The sequence below is a fragment of the Electrona antarctica genome (assembly GCF_951216825.1).
Source record: "Electrona antarctica genome assembly, chromosome: 9".
Taxonomy (NCBI): domain Eukaryota; kingdom Metazoa; phylum Chordata; class Actinopteri; order Myctophiformes; family Myctophidae; genus Electrona; species Electrona antarctica.
Window position 1 is genome coordinate 22795170 of NC_136790.1, and position 27968 is coordinate 22823137.

The window sequence follows — 27968 nt, forward strand, 5'->3', positions numbered from 1 at the left end:
TTCTCATCACCTTGAATGAAGCCAGTCAGTTTGAAAATGAGAGCAAGGTGAGATGCATGACACTTATTATATCATATGCAAATCGTTCTCAAACGCTTAAGAACAATTGTACCACAATTAGTTCTTACCTCATGATTTCCTTGGCTGAGTGAGGCATTCTAATGAGTGCCAGTATCTCAATTTACAATTTAGGCATTTAGCAGACGGTCTTAATCCAGAGCGATTTACAGTAAGCGAACAGCTCATGGTAATACATAGAAATAGTCATCAAGAAGCATAAGCCAGCTAAGAAACTAACATCTGTCTAACAGTAGAATATCTGTACAGTTTGAGCATACATGAGTGCTATCTAAATTACATACTGTAAGTTTAGCCTTTGCATTGTCGAGGCTACTGCAAGTGCTATGGGCTAAAATGTAGTCTGAAGAGGTGCGTTTTGAGACTCTGGCGGTCTCCCGATCATGTCCATATGAAACCAACCAGGGTACTCCCAGTGTTCACACACCGCTCTCCCATTCACTCAGTGGTACGGTTGCAGTGCCACTGCAGTGATGCCTTCCTTTATGTGCTAACTTCCTTCTCGTAGGATTAGTGTGTACTCAGAGATGCTTAGAGAAACTGCTTGTACGAAAAACATGCGTCATGTTAGATGGCCACCCTCAAACATTCACATGTTCCGTTATATCGCTGCCTTTGATGTGCTCTCCCTGTTTAGTGTTTAGGCAACTTGAATTAGATATATCATAAACGGAGCATAGTTTGAATACTCGTCTTGACGTCAACATTAGCATTTGTACAATCATAATTCTTACATAATGGTATTGTCATATTCTATGAATTTGTAAGTTTTATTCATCTATATATCTTTTTATTTTTTTTAAAGCTATCAGTCCAGTACTATGGGGCAGACTTGAAAAAAGGAGACTTGAAAAAAGCAGTACTGCATATCACGGCTGTCGGTATGTAAGAGCCTGATAAAACACCCTTGCAAAATGTTTTAACAGATTGCATACCAGTAGTATGAATACAATAGTGGATGTGTTCAAATGCATTCCAATATGCCACTAGACTCAAGAATGTATTTCATGAAGTGGCTGCCTCATATATATTTGCTTACAATATCCTAGATAAGCTCTTATACTTGGTAATTATGAGAATCCCAAATGTAAAAGCACCGGTCAGTCATGTATCATTAATAAATACTGAGGCAGAGAATCTTGACTCTGTTACCGTAGTTATTTAGTCCATGGTCATGGATTAATCACTGTATTATTGTGTAAATAATGATCTCTGATTGAGACTATGTTAAATTATAAAGCACTTATGCCAAATTCCAAATGACCCCAAGTCATACTCTTAGTATGAATTATAATGATTTTGGAATCCCCTGTACAGAGATCTCTCTGGATGTGGACGCTGACAGAGACGGCCAAGTGGAGAAGAACAACCCCAAGAAGGTGAGCTAAGTTTTCCATTTGCGATTTGCAAATCGGATCAACTTGGTGGACAAAGTGTTCAAAAGCCTTGAGCTGTGACTGTTCTCTTATCAAGTGTTTGTTGTCTTTTTCTCTAGGGGTCCTGGGCTTGGGGTCCCAATGGGCATGGGGCCATTCTATTGGTCAACTGTGACTCAGAGCGTACCTGGTGGAAGAAACCAGACACTGAGCAGGACCAAATCTCCAAAGTGTCAGGTAAATAATAATGACTAGGGCCTCTATTTTGGGGAAGCAGGCAAACTGGTGTAAAGCGCAGTCAGGTGGTGATAGTTTCTGGAGTGGAGCTGGAAAGATGAGCCAGTCAGTACCTGGCAGTATGTTAGACACAACCATTTACCATTTGTCACCAATCAATTTAACATGCATTAATCAACAACTAGAACACTGGTCGGAGTAGCTCCAGAGCAACAGTACAAATCAATTTACAAACTTGAATAGTTTAAGAAGTTAAAAGTGAAACTTGTGTTTGAAAATAAAAACCTGCTTCTCCAATGTCTAGGCTACCTCCCCCAAATATATTCCAAAGAAGGGGAAATAAAAAAAGGGTCACAATCAGAAAGGATTCGTTTACTTGTTTTCTTTTTGGACATCCGGCCTGATGAAGGGCCAGATGACCAAAAACAACAAAGCATTTTGTTGTTGGTAATGGCATAAGACAGATGATTACAAACGAGTAAACGGATCCTTTCTGAATGTAACCCTTGTTCCATTAATGTGAACAGTTTACTATAGGACAAAGACCAGATGGTCAGAGTGTGATGGGATAGAAAGAATTCCAAATAAGGTGAACCACTTGGTACTGGGTTTGAGGCCCTTCGGACCTTCATTAGCCATCGATTTTGTAATTTTAGGTCAAAAAGATGATGAACACAATCTCCACAGGCACGCGCGCTATGGGGGCCCAAACAAAATTACCAGGCCAGGGGCCTCGTGGGGGTTGATCCGTCCCTGGGTCGCCTATTTTCCACACTGCTCCCACCGAGGTCTCAATAGAAGCATCTGAGCAGCCTGAAGTTGTAAAAGGAATTGTCAACTTCTATTTTAAATGTAATGTCATCACAGGTTTACAGGTGTAAATAGTGATTGAATTATTTTCAGTACAAGCTCGCACAAATTGCTAGCCTGGCGGGGCCCGACTCATAGCGTTGATTCACTGACTCGTTCATTCTGTAGGAGGAATTATGACAGTGGCATTGCCTCTATAAAACTAAAAATGTTGTTTTTGTTCAGATCTGAAGGATATGTCCCGGATGAAAGTGCGCACCAGGGGACCGGCTAAGCTCCCAGAGGGCTACGCGCTAACCATGCACATTTCCAAGGGAGACGCAGAAAGCGCCAGAGTCTTCAGGGACAAGTCCATTAACACTGACGGTGTACACAATACCATCAGTGAGTAGAATATAAGTGCTCCTGTCATTTACACATTATTTATAAAAAACACTTTTCTTTTCTTTTTTTTAATAACTTTTTATTGAATTTTTATGTTTTCACATGAAGATGAATCAAATGTATAAAGTGAGACAAACTAGAAAGGTATAAATTATAAGCACAATACAAGAAAAAGCAATCTAACCATCGGCTATTTGAAAATAGACGTGATCACAACGTGGTGCGATGTGACACAAAGTGTCACATCGCAGGGACCCATATGGCGTCCTTGAAAATAAAACGTTTGAGTGCATGTTTATTAAGGTCTTGAACTCTTCTGCTACTAGTGGGTCTACTTGTCTCTTCCACAGAGTACTCGTTTAGTGCATTCATCCAGGACTACCCTCTAGTGCTGAGCAGTAAAGACTTGTCTAAGGAAGTGCCTTACCTTGGTGGCGCCGCTGAGATGAACTTCTATGTGGAAGGCCTCAGGTTCCCAGACAAAGACTTTGACGGCCTCATTACAATCCACCTCAGTCTGCTGGAGCCCATTGTTCCGGTAGGCAACATTAATGGAATCCACTATTTCTTATGTCTTCTGTTTTATTCATTCTCTCCCCCAAAAATCAATAACCCCCCCCCCCCCATTGTTTTGACAGGGTTATCCAAAGACGCCCATCTTCACAGATACGGTGGTGTTCCGTATCGCACCCTGGATCATGACCCCAAACACCCTCCGACCCATAGCGGTGTTTGTCTGCAGGTGATAACCATGAGGATGATGATGCTAAAAGGGTTCCGTACCATATGTGACTAAATTTAACTGAGGGACTGCCATTGTCATTGTGGTTGTTCAGTTTGACCCACCAGTTTTGGAGATATGGCTTATAGAGTAATGTCTTAAAACATTACACCTAGCTACATGTTTAAGCATTTATTTCATATTTACATGTCGATTTCAGCTCTGACACTTATTTCAGACATGCTCTAGTTAGTATGTGAAGAGTCTGCCTGTGCTATTAACTCATTTTGGATAAAAAAAAAAAAAGTTTTCTCCTCTGGAGTTTGCATTGAACCCCTACCATGAAATGTTCTATGAGCAGGGTCTGGCTGTAAACAAGCATCTCGAGCTTCCATTCACCATGGGTAAACAAAGAACTTTGCTTTTGCTTTGCGCAGGCTCTCAGTCAAATCTGGTCACATATTACACTTTTTTTTTTGTAGAGATAAACTAATGCTGGCGATTTTACTGTGTACTACTGTTACATTGTGAGACATTTAGGGAGTACAATACATAACACTGATGGTGTCATCTGCAAACAGAAGCAGAGGCACTAGTTAACAGTTGAAGTTGCAACTTGTAATGACCTTGTTTTTGTTTTGGTGTGGTAACATTGACAGCACGAAAGATAACAACCAGTTCCTCAAAGAAATGACCAAGCTGGTCCAGAGCAACAACTTGAAGCTCAAAGTGTGCTATGAGTACATGAACAGGGGAGATCGCTGGATGCAGGTAAAAAAACACGAACAGCTACACTACACACTACACAGCTACATTATTAGCTGCCATTTGTTGCTGCCACATTTCCAATAATATTAATAAACTTTATTTATATGGCACCTTTTTAAGTGCTTAACAATATAAAAACAACAGTGAATCATGATACATAATCAATTACAACAAGGCAGTGTACAGTGTCTTAAATCTTGTATATTTATGGTTTGAGTTATCCAATTAAATAGAGCAGGGGTTTTCAACAGGTGACCACTGGTGGTCTGTGGAAGTATTGCATGTGGTCCCTGACCATGCATTTAGTAATGTAGGATTTGTTGATTTAAAAAAAATGTCTTAGATGATCAACAGTGAACTGAATGACTTGGAGAAACTTGAATTCAACAGTTAGAATCTCAAGAGGGGAAGTGCACCGGATTGTTTGGTTGAGTCATTAATACTAGGACATATAGTCAATGGACCATTGGTTGAGAAACGGATACACAGGATGTATTATGTATACACATGGGATGCATAGCAAGTGTTACAAAAGCACAAATCTTAGCCCATATCCCAACACAACAGTGGTCCCCAGGTTGGTTCTAAGTCAGGGTGGTGGTCCCTCGTTCACAATCAGTTGACCGGACCCCTGCAATAGAGGGTAAAGTAACATTTTCCAACAAGTGGTGGTTGCAAAGATAGCAATAGGACAATTGAGGATGTTGAAAAAGATATATTATGGAATCTATGAATGGATATCTTGACTATTCAAAAACAAGGCTTCTAGCTCGAGGGTGGTAACAATGTTTCTTGGCTGTTTGATACACATCATTGAAGTTGGTATCCCATGATTTATCAGATGGCAGTGATAATTCAGTACAAATGATGTCATCCAATGCCTTATCTTATGAGCTCATGTCATCTGGTTGGACTCTTCCCAAATCCAGGATGAGTTGGAGTTTGGCTACATCGACTCTCCTCACCAACGGTTTCCTGTTGTTCTGGATTCCCCTCGAGACCGTGGCCTTAAGGACTTTCCATACGATGTCCTACTGGTGAGAAGCAGCCATGCAAATGCATGGAGACAAAATCAGCAATGTCTGTGTGGCCTCTGCTTAATTTGAACCCGGTCTTACTGCAGTGCAACGGTGTGAATATAGCAGATCTACAGGCTCATTTGTGGGCTTGTGGACGTGCTACTGTCAGTACGAAGTATGAATAAGGCTTCTGTCTTAAACAATAGTTTCATTGGATGTCTTCTCAGGGCCCAGATTTTGGCTATGTGACGCGGATGCCTGAGGACGGTGAGGTAGGCAGCCTGGATTCCTTTGGTAACCTGGAGGTTAGTCCTCCTGTGGTGGTGAATGGGAAGAACTACCCTCTGGGCAGAGTCCTCATTGGAGTGGCGTTCCCCACGTGAGTGTCTAACATACTGTATGGCACCGACTCATTCATTTGTATAATACAAATAAATAACATGTTTATACTAATTATATTTACCTCGTTAATTAACCGCTTAAATTTACCTCGTTAATTAACCGCTTAAACACTTAACCCATTTTGACCTGAGATCAGATTCTAAAAATGTCGGTTTCTATGTCAGTCGTTGTTCGATTTTTCAAAAATAGCAGACCTACAAGCTCGTAGCGCGCCACTCGGTGGCGCGCTATGAGCTTGTAGATCTGCTATTTTTCAATATCTATATACTCTATTTGGTATCTATATCACCAAAAGGGGTTCCCGCCCAAAATGGGTTAAACCCCTATATTTGCTTATAGACTGCCGCGACGGACAGATTTCCGGAAACGCTCTCTGGGTGGAGCTTCTTTTCCATCCACCAGCTGTCTAAAAACCCGGAAATGACGTAAAATACAGCTTCTTCTGTCCGCGCATGGAATCTAAAGTGTGCTTAGGCCCATAGTGACATAAAAATATCACCCCCTCCCCCTTTATCATACAACAGCTGTGGGTGCGACTTCAGTTCAGGTGGATCTCCTTTCACCACCCACCAGGCGTACTTAATGAACTGGTGGGCGTGTCCGCATAAAAACGACATTTTAACAAATACTTTTTTTTTGTGGAAAAAAATACTCCTCATATAATACCTGATCATGTTTTAGGGTGGAAAAAATCACAGCACTCCATCTTTAACCCATTTTGGGTGGGAACCCCTTTTGGTGTTATGCTTTAGCTATTGAAAAATAGCAGATCTACGAGCTTGTATTGTAGGTCTGCTATTTTAAAAAAATCGAAGAACGACTGACATAGAAACATAGCTTTTTCAGAAAACCATTTATAGAATCGTTCCAAGGTCAAAATGGGTTAAGATACATTTGATATTGAGTATTATTATGCACAGTGAATACATTGACTGAGCGTGCACAATCAAGTGAAATGCTATGGTTTTTATTAAAGGGCAGTTCAAGGCCGCAACATGGCTCAAGTGGTTCAAGACTTCCTCTGGGCACAGAAGGTGCAGGATCCCATCGCGCTGTTCTCTGATTGGCTCGCAGTCGGCCATGTGGACGAATTTATGACTTTTGTGCCGGCGCCTGACAGAAAAGTAAATATTCCTTCTCAAACAAACGCAATCATAAGTGCTACTGAGTAAACAAGACTAGAGATAAAGAGAGCCTTAGCTGTTTGCTTCACTTTATTCCCTTTGAAGCTGGCTCATGAAGACACCAGAGTTAATGTTGTGTCTTGTGTCCCTGTGCAGGGCTTCCGGCTGTTACTGGCAAGTCCAGATGCAGGCTACAAACTATTCAAAGGCTTACAGAATGATGGGCATGGACAAGCCAAAATGTTTGAGGGTGAGCCTTGCTGAGTTTGTTTTGTAATGCATTTTATTATGGTTTATCTAGAGAGGCCTCCTGGTAATCGAAGGTCACCGGTCATTTTTGAATAGTTCAACTAGCCGATATACATCAACATGTTGTGAGCTTGTCTATTGGCTATTTTAACTATTTCAGTTTTTCAAAATAGTAAAAGGCAAAAGTTTAGGGATAAGGGGTTTAGCAGTGACGCAAATGGAGCCCTTATAGTCTTAAACCCTAAAAGCTCCCCCCCCAAGAAACCACTCATGACCACCTGAGCAGCCATCACCTGAATTTCATCCATGGGATTAAATAAACGTTTACCTTTTTACTATTTTATGTGTATTATTTAGTCTTGTATCATGTCTACATTAACCGGGGTCCCCCAAGGGTCTATAATTGGTCTCCTCCCTTTTCCCTCTTCAATGAATCTCTTTGCTACAAATTGATCTACGGTATAAGCTCCTTGTTGGAATGTCGGCAAATGATCGCCTGTTTTGCCCGCCTATGCTGTGCCCAGTATAGGGATGCTAAAGTTTAAGTGGTTCACTTTAATTTCCAAAGCAATAATGTGTTCAGGGTGAGTGAAAATGACAGCAGGTGACACACTCGCGCACATGTCACTCAATCTGTTGAATGTCTCCTTTTCAAAAAGGTATGGAGTCAGCGGAACCGATCACAGTAGACAAGATCCTCAATAATGAGTCACTCCAAGACGAAAATATCTATGTGCAGGTGAGTGGGAAACATTTAAGCTTGACTCACTTGTTTACCAAAGTGATTTGGTTAGCAGCACATAATCAGGATTCAATTAAAGTTGAACAAACGAGAAGTAAATGCATTTGGAAGTTTGCATTTAAAAAAAGGTCCACATATTTGGACATTTTAGAACTTGCTCATAATCATACACAATTGGACATTTTAGAACTTGCTCATAATCATACACAATTGGACATTTTAGAACTTGCTCATAATCATACACAATTGGACATTTTAGAACTTGCTCATAATCATACACAATTGTTCTATGTCCCCCCCCCCCCCCCCCCCCCCCTTCTCCCCCACACAGAGCTGTATAGATTGGAACAGGGACCTCCTGAAGAGAGAGCTGGGTCTGGACGATGAGGACATCATTGATGTGCCCATCCTGTTCAAGCTGGTTACCGGGAAAGACGGAGAAAAGTTAAAGGAGAAAAGAGCCTTGGCCTACTACCCAGATATGGTCTGAGCAAGCACACCTCATTATGTTCCATGACTGATTTAGAACGACTGTCCCACACAATGTAGCCCATCTACAAGCTCACAACGCATCCCACACAATGTAGCCCATCTACAAGCTCACAACTCATCCCACACAATGTAGCCCATCTACAAGCTCACAACTCATCCCACACAATGTAGCCCATCTACAAGCTCACAACGCATCCCACACAATGTAGCCCATCTACAAGCTCACAACGCATCCCACACAATGTAGCCCATCTACAAGCTCCCAACGCATCCCACACAATGTAGCCCATCTACAAGCTCCCAACGCATCCCACACAATGTAGCCCATCTACAAGCTCACAACGCATCCCACACAATGTAGCCCATCTACAAGCTCACAACGCATCCCACACAATGTAGCCCATCTACAAGCTCACAACGCATCCCACACAATGTAGCCCATCTACAAGCTCACAACGCATCCCACACAATGTAGCCCATCTACAAGCTCCCAACGCATCCCACACAATGTAGCCCATCTACAAGCTCACAACGCATCCCACACAATGTAGCCCATCTACAAGCTCACAACGCATCCCACACAATGTAGCCCATCTACAAGCTCACAACGCATCCCACACAATGTAGCCCATCTACAAGCTCCCAACGCATCCCACACAATGTAGCCCATCTACAAGCTCCCAACGCATCCCACACAATGTAGCCCATCTACAAGCTCACAACGCATCCCACACAATGTAGCCCATCTACAAGCTCCCAACGCATCCCACACAATGTAGCCCATCTACAAGCTCACAACGCATCCCACACAATGTAGCCCATCTACAAGCTCACAACGCATCCCACACAATGTAGCCCATCTACAAGCTCACAACGCATCCCACACAATGTAGCCCATCTACAAGCTCCCAACGCATCCCACACAATGTAGCCCATCTACAAGCTCACAACGCATCCCACACAATGTAGCCCATCTACAAGCTCACAACGCATCCCACATTGGCTTTTTCCCCGCTGCAGTACACCGTAGTAAAACAGGGCATAAAATAAGCTCTAAGATTTCATTGGTGCAAAAGAGACAAATTACTGCTTTATTTTTGGTAACATTTCGAGCCAACAGGCTCTTCCTCAGACCTACAAACTTAAGGTCTGAGTAAGACATTAACGTTGCCTAAACAATGCTGCAAATGGTAGTCTGTTGGTGTGCAGATTGTCTTTTATTTGATTACAATTGATTAACCTTCTTCACAGAACCCAGCCTAGTAGGTTTGGGATGTGCGTCTTCTGCAACAGTCATACTTCTCTCTTATCTTTTTGTCACCAGTTTCCTCCCATAGTGAAAAAAGGAAGTAGTGTCAAAATCTAAGAATTACTTATGCCTGTGCAGTACAATACTTTATGGTTTGTGGTCCCATAGACCAGGGGCCCTTTAGTTAGTATTGATTTGACTAATTTGCTGCTTTTTTGTTCTATTTGTCTATTTTATATTTAAATATGAGAGCCACTGTACATTCCAGACAGATTTCGTTTTCAAGAAGATTTTGTTTTCAAGAAGGGCGACCGATCTGCCTGTGGAAATTACCGTGGCATCTCCCTGCTCTCCATCACTGGGAAGATTTTTGCCAGAATCCTCCATAAGCGCCTCCTTGACCTCAGTGAATCAGTTCTCCCAGAGTCAGTATGGTTTTCGACCAGGCCGTGGAACCACAGAAATTACCTTCTGTGCTCGCCAGCTGCTCGAAAAAGCTAGGGAACAACAGCAACCCATGACGATGATTTTCTTTGACCTGTATAAGGCCTTTGATTCCGTTCCCCGTGCTGTCCTCTGGTGAGTGCTTGAGAAGTTCGGCTGCCCCCAACACTTTGTCGAACTAGTCTGCACGTCGAAATAAGGGTCTCTGTCAGCCACAGTGCTTCTGTTTCACCATCATGAACTACAGGAGACTACTGATGCTTTTGTGGAGGCATATGAGAGTGCAGGACTGGAAGTCAATGTTGGGAAGACAAAAATCCTGGCGCAATCCCACCCCGCGCATCCTCTCCAGCCTTATCCATCCATGGCAACTCGGTAGAGCAGGTTCCCAGATTTTGCTACCTCGGGTCTATGATCAACGACCCTAGCGAGGATATCAATAACAGGACTCGCTCTGCCCATCAAGCCTATGGCAAGCTCTACCACCGTCTCTTTTCACAACATGGCTTGTCTGCACAAACCAAGATTGGTGTCTACAGAGCTGTTGTGATTCCAACCCTTCTCTACGGGTCAGAGAGCTGGACCCTCTATCGGAAAAACATCAGGACCCTGGAGAGGTTTCACCAGCAAAAGCTGCGGGCAATCATGGGAATTGGCTGGGAAGAACGCATCACCAACAATGATGTTCTAACCTGTGCCGGCCTCCCAAGCATGGAAGCGATCATCGCCAAGAACCAGCTGCGCTTCCTCGTTCACTTGTATCGAAAGGAAGACTCATCCCTCCCTAAACAGTCTGTTTGGTGAACTGGCCCATGGTTCTAGGCTGCTAGGGGGACCCAAGAGACGACTGAAAGACCAGTTTAAATAGCTACTCAAAAAGACCAGGATCCCTGTGGACAGCTGGGAGGCCCTGGCAGTGGACCGCTCAGCCTGGCGTGGCACAATTGCCATTGGTGCTCAGAGACTTGAGACCGACCGAGCACAAGCAGCAGAGAAGAAGGGCCAGCAAAGACATCAACGTCTTATGCTGCCCCGCCCACCTCCAACACTTCCGTGCCCAGACTGCCGCCGGCTCTTCCACTCACACCTTGGACTCCACAGTCACCAGCAGGCACACAGACAGAGAGTCCAGCTAGGTCAGCTAGTCCAGAAGGAGAAGTGAATGGCTGAGGCGAACGGATCCTTGTTTTATGAGGCTGCCATGATGGGTTTTTCCAGTCCAACCCTGAGCAATGAACTAATGAGCAGCTTTGAGCATAGCTATAGTTTCCTGCTGCAGGTGCAACTAAGCAATTATACATTGTCTCATCAGTCTTTAGACTTAAGATTCTTTTTTTTATAATATTTATTTGGAAAAAACAGTACAGTATAGACAGCATTTCTATGTAAACATAGGACACAATTGGAACATTGGGCGATGATTCCCCTCCATTTTCTCCGGTCCCTGGCAACCCTTCTTGCGCCGTGCCAGCTGACATTCATCTCTCTTACAATACAGTAGGTCTTCCTTCTGTGTCTTCTTTGGCCTCCCTCGCTTCCTCTTTCCACCTTCTGGCATCCAGTCCATTGCCACACTTGCCGGTCTCTCTCTTGGCAGTCGGAGTACGTGCCCAGCCATTGTGCTTCTCCTGTCAGAGACAATGTCGGACAGTGGTGCTATATATATATATATATATATATATATACACACACACACGGTTTCTGCTCAACAATGATATCTCTCTCCATTTCCAGGTGAACATGATTGTGTTGGGGAAAAGCCTGGGCGTCCCTAAGCCATTTGGGCCCCAGGTGAATGGACGCTGTGTCCTGGAGGCAGAGATGTGCTCACTGATGGAAGGCCTGGGCCTCACCTGTACGTTCATCGACGACTTCGCCTCCTACCACCAACTGATGGGCGAGGTGCACTGTGGCTCCAATGTCCTCAGGGAGCCCTTTGACTTCAAATGGTGGAACCTGGAATAACCTGGGTGTGGGGTCTTGTAGGAGGGTACTTTAAAAACTAAAGGTCAAGATTGTTTGTTTGGAAATTTATCTTAATGCCTTAATTATGCACAAGCTTTTGTTTCAAGTGAAGGACGTCTACTGTATTTGTGTAATCCTATGTTTTTTTTATATACATGTATTGTATACAAATAAAGAGGAAAATCAAATGAATGAGGGGAGGATGTTCAAGTGTCCGAATGGTCCAGACAATATCCATGTATTTTCAAATTTGGTTAAGTAGCATTTCAGCGAGAACCTAATTTTCTCCAGTTTTACAAATCCAGGATCTCCTTAATCCTGTAGCATGTGACAGAGGAGAGGCATGTTTCCACTTGAGCAGTATGAGAGGTCTAACTGACAGAGGCTATTATATTTTGTATAGCAGTACTGTAGGTACAGTGGCCTCAGCTGGAATTCCAAAAATAGCTGTCCGAGTAGGTGTACTGTAGATTCTTTTTTCTTTTCAAACCATGATTTTGGAACAGACCACAACGTATCACCAATGCCATGACATGTTTGAATGATCATAGGACATGTGTGTTGTACCTTCATCATGGCACTTTATAAAGAGGCTATTATCTTTTGCATAGCAGTACTGTAGGTACAGTGGCCCCAGCTGGAATTCCAAAAATAGCTGTCAGAGTAGGTGTACTGTACTGATTGTTTTTCTTTTCAAACCATGATTTTGGAACAGACCACAACGTATCACCAATGCCATGACATCATGTTTGAGAAATGATCATAGGACATGTGTGTTGTACCTTCATCTTTATGGCACATTATTTTTTTTGCTTTATTTACAAAAGGGTGAAAAGCTATATTTACAAACAAGACTTTGAACAAGGGCTTAAGCTGACTGCAAAAAATAATAATACAATCATCAGAATCAAGCACATAGCAAACTGGCTCCGAATCTGTGTACTGAATTGGACATGACAGTACAAGCACAAGTACAGTGAGCTGACAGGTACCACACAGTAATATTCCGTTCAACCACTAGAGGGCGAAATCCACCTACTCAAAAAATGTCAAAGATCTGTGGGGGTGGTGTGAAGCTAACAAAACATTTGATCTCGACATTGAATTAGAATGTCTGGAATACAAACATAAAACATGTTTTAACTCAACCTTTTCGATCTGTATGGGTGTTTTTCTTTGTAAATATGAAAAATGTCTGCCATTAGTGTTTTAATTTCATCAGGGACTAAAAGTAAATTTCTTTTCAAATCAAACAAGAGCTGAATGTCAACATAATATTCCACTATGTGTGTAAAAAACAGATTTATCTGAATAAAACATTTCTGAAAAAATGCCTCATATCACCGTTCTCTTCATTGAAATTAGAGGAGAGGTAATAATTATACAACAGGTTGTTTCGAGGAAGCAATCTGATTGGTTGAAATAGCCATGCTTAAACGAGCATGATGGACCGCCTAATCAAACAAAATCATCTGTGCTGAGTCGCTGCTCTCCCAGAGAGGGTGGCTACTGGCTAGGCTAGTGATTTTCTTGGGACATTTTCAGTCATAGTGGATACATCTGTCATTAAAATAATTATGATTTAATTTTTTGTAGCGAATATCCTATGATGAAATTGAGTTGAGTTTAAGGGTAAAGGTCCCTGCACACCGGACGCGTTTTTCGGATTTTTAGCTGCGTTTCTCCATCAGTTTTCCGAAAAACGCGTCCAGTGTGCAACCACCATCTGTTGTATAATCGCAATATTACACTTGAGGTTGTGCTTTACCGTCATTAATGGCACTGGCACGCCTGCGTTCCTGCAGGCAGCGCCTCTCGTGTAATATTGAAAAGTACCTTTTCTCAGGCAATGAGACTAAACCACTTGAACCACAGCATCCATATTCTAAAGGGAACATTAGCCAAAAAGAGCAGATCTACAAGCTCACGTGTTGCAATGCGGTGCGTTGAGAGCTTGTAGATCGGCAAAGAGATTTGGTGTAGACCCCAAAAAAAGCTATTCAAGCCAATTAAGTCTAGAGGGTTTAAGTGGTTAAAAGTCTACTCTTAGTGGGGGTGGGAGAATTCACTGAAGCAGATTATGTAGGAAAATATATACATATCTGTCATTAGGTTTGTTTTACATTCAAGCCAGTTGGCAGTCCATTCCACTGCGTGACCTTACCTCAAAGCAGCTCACTTGACACAATCATTATAAAGGCAACTTCAAGACATGTCACAGTGTCATTCATATTCATTATTATTTTTTCTTTCTTAAGTCAGTAACTAGGTCTCATTTTTGAAAATGTAGTGCTTTAGGGAACATACATACATATATTACACATTTAAAAATAAACCATGACATCAATGTGCACTGCATCTGGAGAAGTCAGTTGGTTTTTAGCTTTTCTGTTTGTTTTCCCTCCAAAAAAAGACAAAAACACAAGGACACAACACCTCTATGACAAGCATGGCACCAGTGTACAGAAGCAAGCAGATTTACACCATGCACAGTACTGTTTGAATACACACCCATACACGTATTTTGAAATGGTTTTATGATAAACAACTTGGACACAAAATGATGAGGGGACAGTAGCTCGCATTCTGGATTCAGACTTCCTGTCGCTGCCTCTTACAGGGAAAGTCAGTGGAATTGTCAACATTTACTTACACTGAAAATTATTCGGGAGCTTGAATGTTAATACACTGATGCTGAGAGTGAAAGTGACAATTAAGATGTATCATGACGCAAATAAACACATTTGCATTTTAAAAACGGTAGACATTCTCTGCTGAACTCTATTTTCTCCTGGAGATAATGATGACTGACAAGAACAAAATTATTCAAAGTACTGTCTTAATAAAACGACAAGACCCAAGAAATACCTACAAAAAGCTGTCTAATTAACATCACCAGCACACTCAGGAGAAGAATTAGATCATCAGTAGAACGGCTTGCCACGACGGACTGACTAACCGCACATACCTGGTACATCAAAGTCTAACCAACTTACAAAAGCACAGTGGGGGTTTGTGGAGGCTGAAATCAACAAAACAACTGTCTGACACACAACTATCCACTCGTCTGCTCAGACAGACAGACCACACCTCCTCCGCTAAGCTGAACAAACACCGCCGATTGTTGCCGCCACGCCTCCCGATTCCTTTTCAATTCACCTTCGGCGCGGAGATCAAACTCAACTCCCAATCCAATCCTGCCCTTCAAAACAGGAAAGCTTTCACGCCGTGAATCCACTTGAACCAGACGGGCTTCAGAACGTTACGGGGGACTGGGGGGGGGTGGGGGGGGCTAAAGAATGAGTGGGTGTGTTGTTTTTTTTACTCTGCTAAGCCATCCAATGAAGAACAGTCGGAAGCGATGTTGTGGTTGTGGGACTGCTCTGGAGCTGAGTGCTAGGCTGGCCGCCCCTTCCCCTTCCCCATGCTCTGAACACTCCAAGAGGGCTTCCATGTGGGTTGAGAATGAGAGCTCGAAGGTACATACAAGTCCATGAAGCTGGGGCAGCTGTCGAGACGAGGCTGCAGGTTCACGCTGGATAAAGTGAATGTCAAAAACCCCCAGGCCTCTTAACTCTGCTCGTCCTCTGCATCAGTAGTGGAATTCACGTGCCCTCGCCTCGTCTCTTGCAAGGGGTGCCTCTTATGGGAATGCTGGGTGAGAGAGAGGAAGAGAATTAGGGTTTACAGGTCAAGGACGACTTCACCAATTTTCAACTTATCGTCTTATGATTTGTATTTTTACAAAATTATTATTGTTCCTCACTAATGCTCATGGTAAAATGGTACCATTTTTATCTACTCAGTCTGTGTCTCATAGGAGGGCTGTGGACAGTTCCGAAACCCACCTACCAGTAACATCATTAGGCTTTAAGATTTCTTTCTTTTTTTTCTTCTTTTTTTTTTATTAACACACAGACAATGGCTTCCATTATACCATGGCAATTGTCTGTCTAACCATGGGACAGTGGTCATCAAAAAACAATCATCCATCATCGTCCTCATAGTCCTAGGGCTTGGTACTTTGTTGCACATGGTGTCTTGCACTAAAAATAGCAGATGTACAAGATGTTCACAATGTATTGCAGTGATGTGTGCAGTGAGTTTATCTTATCAGAGTATATCTGCTGTTTTTGGTGAGTGTCACTGGCGTAGAACTATGTATTTAAATTCAACTTTACCCCTAAGAGAGACAATGGTTCGAGAGGTGCTTTAAAGTGCACGAGGACTTACAGAATTCACATTTAGGGCTTTCATTTATTCTACCTTCCTATATGGCATTATAACGTTCATATTTCTTTACTACAGAAAACCCTTCATGTGGATTCTGGATTATTTTGTGCTCTAAAGGCCTATTCATAGTCTGGATTTTCAGTGGTGAGGTGACCACCGGAGCTGTAATAACGTGGAGCGGTGGTGAGTAAAAACAGAGAGAAGGGCTGCAGGGGAGAGCGGTGGTTTGCTCTGCACCGCGGCTCAGTGACGTCATGTTGTAGTTCGGTGGTCACCTCACCACCGTAAAAAACAGACTATGAGTAACGCTTCAGTAAGACGGAGAAAGAAAGATGACAGAACGAGTCTAGCTGACCTAGAAGAGGCTAACCTGAAAATGGACATCCATGTAGTGATCAATGAGGAGAGGCTAACAGTTCTGCACACAGACACAGAGAGAGGACCACAATGTAAACATTAACCACACACACACACATATTGCACACACACACACACAAATTGCACACACACACACACACATATTGCACACACACACACACACACACACACACACACACACACACACACACACACACACACACACACACACACACACACAAATTATATGCTATATACGAAGTATACAATGCACATACACAAGTTAATCATTGGAAAAATATAGTGAAATCTAATGATTGGAGCCAAAGGTTTTTGTTTCTGTATCTTACTGATGAGGCCTTGTGCTCCTGTGATGAGGAGCGCTCTGGCTTGGCTCGGCTGTCTGTTCCTTTGGGCTCTGATGCCCTAACTCCCTCCGGTTGCTGCTGCAGGCGAGCAGATGCTGCAAGGGAAAACACAGATCTGTGGCTGTTAATGCATAAAACCTTTGCTAACCCAGCGTTTCCGAACCTACAAAACATCACTCCACTGAAAATAAAATAATAAAATAAATAAATATATATATATCTATATCTATATATCTATCTATATATCTATATATACATCCATCTTCAACTGCTTATCCGTAGTCGGGTCGCGGGGGCAACAGCTCCACCAGAGAGCTCCAGACTTCCCTCTCCAGAGCAACATTATATACTGTATATATAATGAAAATCGATCGTGTCTAAACAGCGAAGTCCCCAGACTGCATACAGTATAAATGAAGGCCATATGCCTATGGTCACCTGGAGAGGCCTGACTGACTGACTGCTGCACACACACACTGTCCTCCAGCCAGGAGCCGGACATAAACGGATCCTTCTTGTGAGGCGTCCCAGCAGAGGATAGACTTTCCTGTATTGGTCAGAAAACAATGTACAATAAGGTCAAGCTTTGTTTTTGTTTTTAACTTAAATTTGATTGACATTTTCCAAGTAAAGGACAAGCTTTGTAACAAATAGGCCAAGAAATCATTTGTAAAAGTAATTATTTGTAGGGTTATCTTATCTATGTTACTATTGTGCATGCAACACTGTGGCTCTGAAAGAATATCGGTAACGTGTGTGACTAATCGTGTGACTTTGAATATTTGTGTCAGCCACATATATGTGACAATAACGCTGATTCTAATTGATTCTGCTGAAGAGAACACTCCAATAAAAAAAGTGCAAACCATCAGTCCATAGATGAAATACACTGACATGAAATATGTCTAAATAAATAATGTTTTTTTTGTGACTTTCACCTTTATTTTATATAGAGGGAGTACAGACAGTAGGCTGACAGGAAATGGGGGAGAGAGATGAGGGGGTGACATGCAGTAAAGGCCGTCGGGTTCGGGAGTCGAACCCGCGGCACACTGCCAGACTTGGACTACCGGCCAAGGTCCCTGGACCGCTGAGACACGGCCCAGGCCATAAATAACCTTTCTTGTAAGTGTCCAACCTTCATTCATTTGATTTTATCACAGTCATAACTAGGCAAATGGTATTCTAATATGGCAAAGTCACACATCCCATGTTCCCTCGTTTGTGAAATGCTACTAGAAGAAACAGGAAAGGGAAAAGAAATCTCTTGAAGGAGTGGCATGTAAAATGTGCTAATAATACATTCCTCAACTTTTTGTTGTGAGGACGGAAGTGACTCACCAGACCAGTGTCATACTCCTCCACTCCCTCCTGCTCATGTTCCTCCACAACACTGGCAAAGCTGCTCGCGTTGGAAGAGGAACGGGACAGATCCTGAGCCTCTGGGATGGACGGAGCCCTGCAACACATTGCAGAACTACCCGCCTGGGTCACTCTGACCACTCAAACACTCAACTCAACTCAACACATCAACTGCAGATTAGAACGAAAGGAGGAAGCGCCACATGGATCATTGTAGTGGCTCTATATAAACAGGTGCCCTTTGGTGGCACAGGAAGATCGTATGACAAAATGAAAAAAGTAGGTCTACTGCTTGAATCCCAAGTAGTCAGACAAACCATGATGAAGACCTATTAGGTTGACATGCGTTGGTGGGCATGCAGTTGCCTTGTTCAGATATTTCTCAAATATTTAAAAATTGAGGGGCGCTCTTATCAGACTCAACTCATTCTGGCCAATCACAATTTGCGTCCTCACTTTTCCGTCTTCACTTTTCTGCCCTCACTTTTATCTTCAATATGTACTTTGCTCGGCCAAACAAATCATCGCTATGGGGTGATCAGCCAATCACAAGCCAATGTTTGTTTTTACACAAACCCGGAAAGCTGGGCATAGGAGGGGCTAGTGCCCCTCAAAAATAAATACAGCCCACACCACTTGGGAGGCAAGCAGTATTTCTTGGACTTTATTGTTACACATTAACTACAATAGTGTAGATAAAAAAGGCATTTCACAGTAGGTCAAAAACTTTTTTCAAGTTGTAAACTTGCAAAAAATACGTTTTTACAACTAAGTAGCATAAAAGCTAATTGTTTTTCTCCATAATTAAAAGCCAATGCAATCTGGATATTCACACAGTAGTCACCTATGCTTAGTGGTAGGCATCTCTGGAGAACTGTGGTTGGAGGAGTCTGATTTGGCGTCCTGGGAAATGTGAAATGTGTCTGGGGTCCTCTGTGTGCTGGGACTAGGAGACACCTCCCGGCTTAAAAATAGAGGAAAATATGTTAATATGTTAAAGCTTAAAGTTCTTGTTTACAACATATTCATCCGCAAAAGTGTTTACAGCTAGATGGTACATTCTTCACTTACTAATAAGCGTATATGAAATTTAAAACCCACTATCCTAAATCAATTTGAACACCATTCAAAAGTCTTGACGGATACTGGTGGAGTCAAGTCCCACGACTGACCTCCTCTCCTGGACCTCCTGGATGTTTTCAATGCCAATGGCACTGCTGCGACGGGAGTTGAAGGCTCCAGACTTCTTCCTGGTAGGACTTTTCCCAGGAATGATCAATGACTGGCAGAGGACAGAGGCATGTCAGACATGATGACACACAGGGGGCAGGCGGTTCAGTTTATTAGCATGAGTATACTGTATATACCTACAGTACACACAGCGATTACCAATCTGTGGGCAAATCAGCCCCCAAATAAGGGGCAAAACAGTAAGATATGAATGATAAAAATAAATGGTGGTCATGGTATTATTTCTCCAAAATAAGAAAAACTAAACATTCATTGCGATACAGATAAATGGGAACTTAAAAGTATATTAGTGGATCCAAGCCAGAACGCAATCCAATGATTGATAATAAACCTGCCCTGAGCACTGAAGGCTGACGGCAATATCGACAGAGGGCGCTGTTCCCAGGGTTTGTGTACTTTTTTATTTGTATTATAATCACCATAGGGGATCTTAGATCGCCTCATATAAGAACTGTGTATAAACAAATCATCCTGGCCGTTTCACTCATATGGATATGAAGAATCAACTGACTGCGACAAAATGTTACTGCTGCTACTGAATTAGTTAAGATTTTCGCTAGAAACAGACTGTATCAAATATGAGTGGCTGACTGTTGTAAACGATACAGAGACACCTCCCCAACAATATCGCAGAGACAGTTTGTTTATTTTTGGACCACAATACTTATATGAGACGATTTTAAGATGACCCAATGTTATTCTCCATAGAGAAAAACATCCGCGAACCAGGGGATGAGCGAGTGGTGTCAGGACTTTGGCGCTCTATGGCTGCCGTGTTAGATGTCAGATGGGTGGGCCGCAATCACTTTTGAGATTTTGAGATGAACGGCGCCAGGCGTTATGTGAAATGACAGAGTGGACAGCTAGAAGTGAGATGTGTATTATATTTTTGTTGTGCTTTTTTTTCAACGTAAATGTAACCAGGAAGTCCCTTCAGATTAAATATTTTTTTCTGGGAGAACTGGCTCTTACAAAACAAATGGCATTGTTTCACCTCTACTGCATCTAAGAAAGCTTACAGCCTTGGGAACTACGCCATTATGAATACACACATCCAAAACAATAAAACAATCACATTATGTAACATCATGAAAACACAACAGCAAAGAAGCAAATGAGAAGGGAGAATTAACCTCTTCTACTGTTCCTATCCCTATGGCACTGCCTCGACGTCCATATTTACTGGGACTTTTCCCCGGGACAAGCAATGACTGAGCCACACAAGACGAGGGGGGCAGAGAGAAAAGGCAGAGAGAAAGTGGAGAAGAAAGTTTCAAAGATAGTTTGATAGGGTAAGGGGGGAAAACAATCACATTGAGAGATATCATGCGCGTAGCAGTAGAATTCAAACAGCAACATTGCTGTTTAAAGCGCACAGAATATACATATACAGTGCATATACTAGATCACTGGTTCTCAACCCAGGGGGTCCCCAAATGATTTTGAGGGGGTCCCCACTCCCCAGATGACGTGCTAAAATAAAAATAAGATTTCTGCGTCAAAAGTAATCAACAAATTATTCTATAAAAACTGGTCAAACATTGGGCAAATTGTCAAATAATATAAATAAGAGGCAAAAATTCCTCACAATCTAAGTTATGAGCATTTAGTTCAAATATGAAAAGGTTGAGAACCACTGACACAATGAGTTTAGAGTTAGAGCAGGCTGGAGGCACAAGAGGGAACAGCTGGAGTCAGAACACCACAAAGCTAAGCAGCCATGTTGTCAGTATCTGCCCTGAGAGGAAACATATTTAGCGATGCAAGAGGAAGAAGGACTAGGGGCAATAAGAAAGGGTTTATGGTCGGAGGACTGGTAATGATTTGAAGACTTAGCTCCAAGAACAATGATTTAGTATTTTCTGAAAATCCCGTCCTGTTCCTAGTTGGAGTTGCACATTTTCAGAATGTGTTTGGGTCACGGGGTGGTGGGATTCTGATTGAATTAAAAGGACACTATACCCCAGCTTTAAGAAAATATAGCAAAACATTTTGCACACCCTCTTTCATTAAAGGCTTTACTTAGCCATGCTTACTTTAGTTTACAGCCAAGCCAAACATGCAGGGACAACATAGGAGTGCACAGATAGGTCTTCAGATGCAAGAGGAAGTCTTCATGCAAAAGCAACTGTTAAGGAGGGAGGGACTCTGGGTAGTCAGACAGCAGCTACGCTAACCTCAACTCAAGGAGTCACAAACTACACTGGATCTCACTAGGGAGGACTTCATTCCACAAGAGATGCGCCTTTTCTTTTCATCCACCCTAAGTTTATTTTTGTTTTGTTTGTTTATTACAATGATAAATTCAGCAACCACTGCAGGGATTACACAGTTAATTTGTTAAGAGAAACAAAAATAATTAATAACTGCAATACAATCAATGAATTAATTAGTATAAAGCAAGGATGAAGTGGTTATGTGGGTGGTGAACATTCTTGTGGTGCAAGCAGGACTAAAATGCTGATTATTGAAAGTGTGACATGTTTTCTACACAAGCAAAAGGCAGCATTGGCATATGTAAGGGTAGTGTGTAACTCTATGTGCATGCATTCACATACAGTACGTGTGCACCTAAGTGTGTTTATGTGGGTGTTCCTGTGTGTGCGGGCCTCAGTTAGGGCTGGGCGATATACGACTTCAAATCAAAATCACGGTCATTTCAAACTTTTTCCTCCATTACGATTAATGAACGATCTTTTTTTTTTTTAAGTGAAAATAACAGATCTACAAGCTCACAATGTGTCACATTGAGAAGCATTGTGAGCTTACAGATCGGCTATTTTCACACGCCACCATTGTACAAGTAAGTATAATACAGGGCTTAAAGTGGTTAATCAGAAGGAAAAAAAATCGATTCAAATTTTGTTTCGCTGATATGAAAGGTCAGGGAAAGAAACCTGCTTCTCAATTCGATTAACCTACAAGCAGGTTAGAAGATCCAAATGTCGGTTTTGATGAAATGGCCCAGCCCTAGCCTCGGCTGAACCAGGAGGCCCGGGGCTACAGTACTTACTATCCCTGGGGTTTTGGGACTCTCTGGGTTGTGCGTAAAGCTGCCACTGTGACTAGTCGAGACTGTGTGTGACTTCTTGTTACTGAGGCCCATGGCGTCCATAGACTGGCTTCTGCTGCGGATCACCCGCTACACACAGAGAGACGAGGAGGAGACACCTGTCAGTGGGATGCCTTCCATACTGTTTTTACCCATACCACACATCTATTGTAGATGAACAAATTATTTCAGCAAAACATTTACATGTTTTGCCAATATAATGTTTGGTAGTTCTCTTAAATAATCATATTATGTTTAGCGCACCTGCTAACACAGACTGAAGACCCTGTCAAGCTTCTTTTTATGAATGCCGTTGACTACAAATATGTGTGTTTTTTTTTAGAAGAGTGTATGTTTATGGATGCTTGTGCATGCGTGTATATCAGGCACGCGTGTGCGTGTGTGTGTGTGTGTGTGTGTGTGTGTGTGTGTGTGTGTGTGTGTGTGTGTGTGTGTGCAAAGCATGCAGGAACACATCTTAAACACTGAGGGGCAGTGCAGAACAACCGGATAGAGAGGGTGAACGAGCAGCAGGCAGCATGAGAGGAACGCAGTGAGAGAGTTACAGCCGTGTCAGAGTGACAGCTTCACAGAAGCTCTGAGGTGTGTGTGTGTGTGTGTGTGTGTGTGTGTGTGTGTGTGTGTGTGTGTGTGTGTGTGCGCACGCTGCCTGTGTGCTTCTTCTGCTGCCTTCATTTATGATCAGGACAAAGGCCAGGGGTAAATGCATACTACAGTGGTATTGTCTCTCTCGTGGGAGGTGGAGTTGATAGAGACGGGCGAAAGAGAGGGAGAGATCGAGAGGGGGGGCAAAGAGTATATCCATACAGTAACATCGTATGATGGGAGATATACTGAGGAGGTGTATGTAACACAAACAGAGAGAGAGTGTGTTAAGTAGAGGAAAGGGATATATGTAGAGAGAGGAGAAAAATAATATCTATGTCCATAGGGAGCCATGCAAGCATCATCATCAGCCTTGCTAACGAAGGGTCATTGAACTGTTCATCAGGCGTGCATGATAATAACCACAGCTCCAGTTGCCATAACTCTGTGTTTGGGGCCACACTCCACCGTCATAATGGCTACTGATGGTGAAGCACCCGCAGTCGGTGTAAAGTCAGCCCGATTTATACTTGGTTGTGTTGAAAGTAATTGAAAATAGCACATCTACAAGCTCACACCAACGTGTCATGTTGCAACATCCTAACACGCAACTATTATGTATAATAACACAGGCTAATGGTGGGATATTCCCCTAGTGTCTGATGCACGCACGCGCACACACACACACACACACACACACACACACACACACACACACACACACACACACACACACACACACACACACACACACACACACACACACACACACACGCACACACACGCGCACATAGTCCTGTACCTGCCTGTAGACCTTCTCGCAATTTGGTGTTGGGGGAATTTCTCACTTGAACTGAGTCAATGGGTCCCTAGACATGAAAAATCAACGAGGTGCTCGTCCGCCATAGTGCCACGAATGGCCACATCAAATATGGCTGCCATCGGTAACCCTTTCTTTTACAGTACAGTAATAACCAGGTAATTACCTAGTAATTACCAGGTAGTAAGAAGTATTTACTGGGTAATTGCCAGGTAATAACATGGTAATTACATAGTAATGCAATGGTAATTTAACCAGTAATTACCAGGTAATATCCAAGTATTTTCCTGACAACTACCGGTTTATTCCCAGATAATTACAAGTATTTACCAGGTAATTACATGGTAACTACCTGATAATTAAACCGGTAATTACTAGGTAAATTACCCTGTGATTACTACTTTAGCTAGTAATTTACTAGGAGGTCATTACCAAGTATTTTTCTGACAACTACCAGGAAATTATAGGCATTTACTAGGTAGTTAACAGTTATTACACTGTAAATACTTGACAATGGCCATGTAGTTACTTAGCAGGTATCTGGTATTTACTAGATATTTCACTGACGACTACCAGGTATTTACCCAGTAATTATTTATTTATGTATTATCAATCAATTGGTGCAGTGACTGTGAGGTGGTTAATGACTCATATTTAACTGGTAATTACCAGATATTAACCGGATAACTACCTGGCAATTGACAGGAACTTACCTGGTAATTTACCCAGTAATTAGACAAATATTTAACCTGCTATTTACCCAGTAAGTGTGGTTTGTTTCTATTATATTTCCTGGTATTTTCTCAGTATTTACAAAATGTTTTACCTAGTAATTACCCAGTAATTAAGTTGGAACTGAACTGTAAAAGAAAGCGTTTGTTTCCTTTATATTACCTGGAAATTTCTCAGTATTTACCAAGTAACTACAAATATTTTGACCTGGTATTTACCCAGTAATTAAGTTGAACTGGACTGTAAAAGAAAGTGTGGTTTGTTGCCATGATATTACCCTGTACTTTTCCTGTACTTGCAGGAACTGTAGTGTTACCTGGCAACAACTCTGAAATTTCAATAACATTCACCTTTAGTTACAATAACCATATTTCAGTTTGTAATCAACGAGTAGCCCATGGACTCAAGGATGACACAATGATGACAGTTTAAGGGTTTTTATATAGCCACAGACAGACATGGATGGATGATTGTATGAATGGTATCTGAAATAACAGAAACAATAAAACATAAGGATATGGAGAAATGACAGCAGTTCTTATATCCTCACTGGGATACAGCAATACAAATTAGGTAAGACTGCTAGTCAGATTTTGCACTATATTTAAAGTAAATAATTACTGTTAAGTGGGAACAATACACACACATGCACACTTAATAGTCATAGTGCCTACAAACTTAGCTTACTGGGAGACCAACCTTAACACACTTATTACTGTAAAGTTAAAATAAATTAGCTGAGGCTAACTTAGAGTAGGCCCTGTTAGGCTACCATAGATGGCTCCCACTGTTAACTTAGCCACATAATTTAGCATAGCAAATACAGGCAAAAATGAACTTTTTAGAGAACACATAGATGAATTAATTGGTGCAACATGAATTAATATTACACTGTATAAACAAACAATGAGCATACTTCTTGAAGAACGCATTCTGTGATCCTGTTTGTCTGTGTCTGAGTCTGTGTAGCTGCATGACTGAGTGGTTGGGAGAGTGGAAACTGACTCCAATCAAGATACAGGTTTGGGGGATTTAGCAGGTGTTGGGAATTCACCTAATCAGGTCCAGGCTGGGGTTACCATGGCGATCAATTCTTTTCTACAGGTTAAACCAGTGGTTTTCAACTTTGGTAACCAAATGGACCCTTATAGTTCTTTAACTTTTGAGAGCATAAAATTAAACCAAGTGGACCCTTACAGGTCATATTTTTATGAATAGTTAAATAATTGTTAAACATCTGCATTAATTCATTTACAAGAAGTCTACACAAGTTAGAGAATGTAGAAGAATTTAATCATTAAATCTCATCAAATGGTGGCCCGTGCCGTAGCTCAAATACTAAATAAATAATGGACCTTGATTTGAAAAGGGTTGAAAACCACTGGTTTAAACCATGAATTGTAAAAGTAACTGTACAAAATTCCCCATAGAATTTAGTGAAGGCTACTTCATGCACACTCTATTCATATTGAGGACCCATTTTTCTACTTTAGTTCAGGCTTCTGTTTGGGCAGTGTAGTCAGTGCAAGAGGACTGCAACTCTACATGCAGCTACACAGACAGACAAACAGGATCACAGAATGCGTTCTTCAGGAAGTATGCTCATTGTTTGTTTATACAGTGCAATATTAATTAATGTTGTAACAATTAATTAATCTATGTGTTCTCTAAAAAGTTTGTTTTTGCCTGTATTTGCTATGCTAAATCATGTTGCTAGGTTAACATTGGCAGCCATCTATGGTAGCCTAACAGGGCTCTAACAAGCTAAGTTAGCCTCAGCTAATGTATTTGAACTTTACAGTGATAAGTGTGTTAAGGTTAGTCATTTCAGATACCATTCATACAATCATCCATCCATGTCTGTCTGTGGCTGTGCAACCATCTCTATATAAAAACCCTTAAACTGTCATCATTGTGTCATTCTTGAGTTCATGGGCTACTCTTTGATTACAAACTGAAATATGGTTATTACAGGGAAGGTACAGGGTAATATCATGGAAACAAACCACAGTTACTGGATAAATACTGAGTAATTACCAAGTAATATCATGGCAACAAACCACACTTTCTTTTACAGTCCAGTTCCAACTTAATTACTGGGTAAATACCAGGAAAATATTTTTGTAGTTACTGGGTAAATACTGAGAAATTACCAGGTAATATAAAGGAAACAAACCACGCTTTCTTTTACAGTCCAGTTCCAGCTTAATTACTGGGTAATTACTAGGTAAAACATTTTGTAAATACTGAGAAAATACCAGGGAATATAATAGAAACAAACCACACTTACTGGGTAAATAGCAGGTAATTACCGGTTAAGTACTTTTTGTAATTACTGGGTAAATGCAATTACCAGGTAGTTATCAGATTAATATCTGGTAATTACCAGTTAAATATGAGTCATTAACCACCTCACAGTCACTGCACCAATTGATAATACATAAATAAACAATTACTGGGTAAATACCTGGTAGTAGTCAGTGAAATATCTAGTAAATACCAGGTACCTGCTAGGTAACTACATGGCCATTGTCAAGTATTTACAGTGTAATTAACTGGTAACTACCTAGTCAATGCCTATAATTTCCTGGTAGTTGTCAGAAAAATACTTGGTAATTACCTAGTAATCACAGGGTAATTTACCTAGTAATTACCGGTTATATTAACAGGTAGTTACCATGTAATTACGTGGTAAATACTCAGAATTACCTGGGAATAAACCGGTAGTTGTCAGGGAAGTACTTGGATGTTACCTAGTAATTACTAGGTAATTACCGGGTTATTAACTGGTTATTACTGTACTATAAAAGAAAGGGTTATAAGGTGTATTTGCACATGTAATACCTCCATTCTGACTAATTGAGGCATGTGGAATTCATTTCTGATACTATTTTAATCATTTTGGGTGATATTGACCTTGAAAGGTCATGGTCAAGGTAATTTAGCTATTCCAAAGACATTGGCCATTGTTAGGAGTAAAAAAATAAGTGCAATAAGTCTAATTCAACTAATTCTGACATTTATAATTCATTTCTGATATTGTTTTGACCATTAAGGATAATCTTATCATTGAGATATCAATATAACTCTTTTTATTCAATAACTCAATTACAATTTGTCTTTACCT

General features: G+C 41.6%; 2 protein-coding genes across 2 annotated transcripts in view; one reads left to right on the forward strand and one right to left on the reverse strand.

Annotated features, from left to right (window-relative positions):
* The window catches only part of LOC306928931 (protein-arginine deiminase type-2-like), a 14558-nt gene extending 2356 nt beyond the window's left edge, over positions 1-12202 (forward strand). The window contains exons 2-16 of the mRNA XM_079509244.1: positions 1-47; positions 884-959; positions 1396-1457; positions 1574-1691; positions 2727-2885; positions 3236-3423; positions 3524-3627; positions 4266-4377; positions 5304-5411; positions 5621-5772; positions 6772-6919; positions 7076-7169; positions 7828-7907; positions 8242-8394; positions 11830-12202. The exon at positions 1-47 is cut by the window's left edge and continues 125 nt beyond it. Coding sequence (XP_079365370.1) covers positions 1-47; positions 884-959; positions 1396-1457; positions 1574-1691; positions 2727-2885; positions 3236-3423; positions 3524-3627; positions 4266-4377; positions 5304-5411; positions 5621-5772; positions 6772-6919; positions 7076-7169; positions 7828-7907; positions 8242-8394; positions 11830-12060 — 1832 coding nt within the window. The 3' untranslated portion in view covers positions 12061-12202. The remainder of the gene's footprint in view (positions 48-883; positions 960-1395; positions 1458-1573; positions 1692-2726; positions 2886-3235; positions 3424-3523; positions 3628-4265; positions 4378-5303; positions 5412-5620; positions 5773-6771; positions 6920-7075; positions 7170-7827; positions 7908-8241; positions 8395-11829) is intronic.
* Positions 12203-15481: 3279 nt separating this feature from the next.
* LOC306928932 (rap1 GTPase-activating protein 1-like) overlaps positions 15482-27968 on the reverse strand; it is a 35891-nt gene continuing 23404 nt past the window's right edge. The window contains exons 13-19 of the mRNA XM_079509245.1: positions 22645-22773; positions 19553-19662; positions 19225-19344; positions 18360-18477; positions 17457-17565; positions 17001-17113; positions 15482-15714 (exon numbers count right to left, since the gene is read on the reverse strand). Of these exons, the coding sequence (XP_079365371.1) occupies positions 15631-15714; positions 17001-17113; positions 17457-17565; positions 18360-18477; positions 19225-19344; positions 19553-19662; positions 22645-22773 (783 nt within the window). The 3' untranslated portion in view covers positions 15482-15630. The remainder of the gene's footprint in view (positions 15715-17000; positions 17114-17456; positions 17566-18359; positions 18478-19224; positions 19345-19552; positions 19663-22644; positions 22774-27968) is intronic.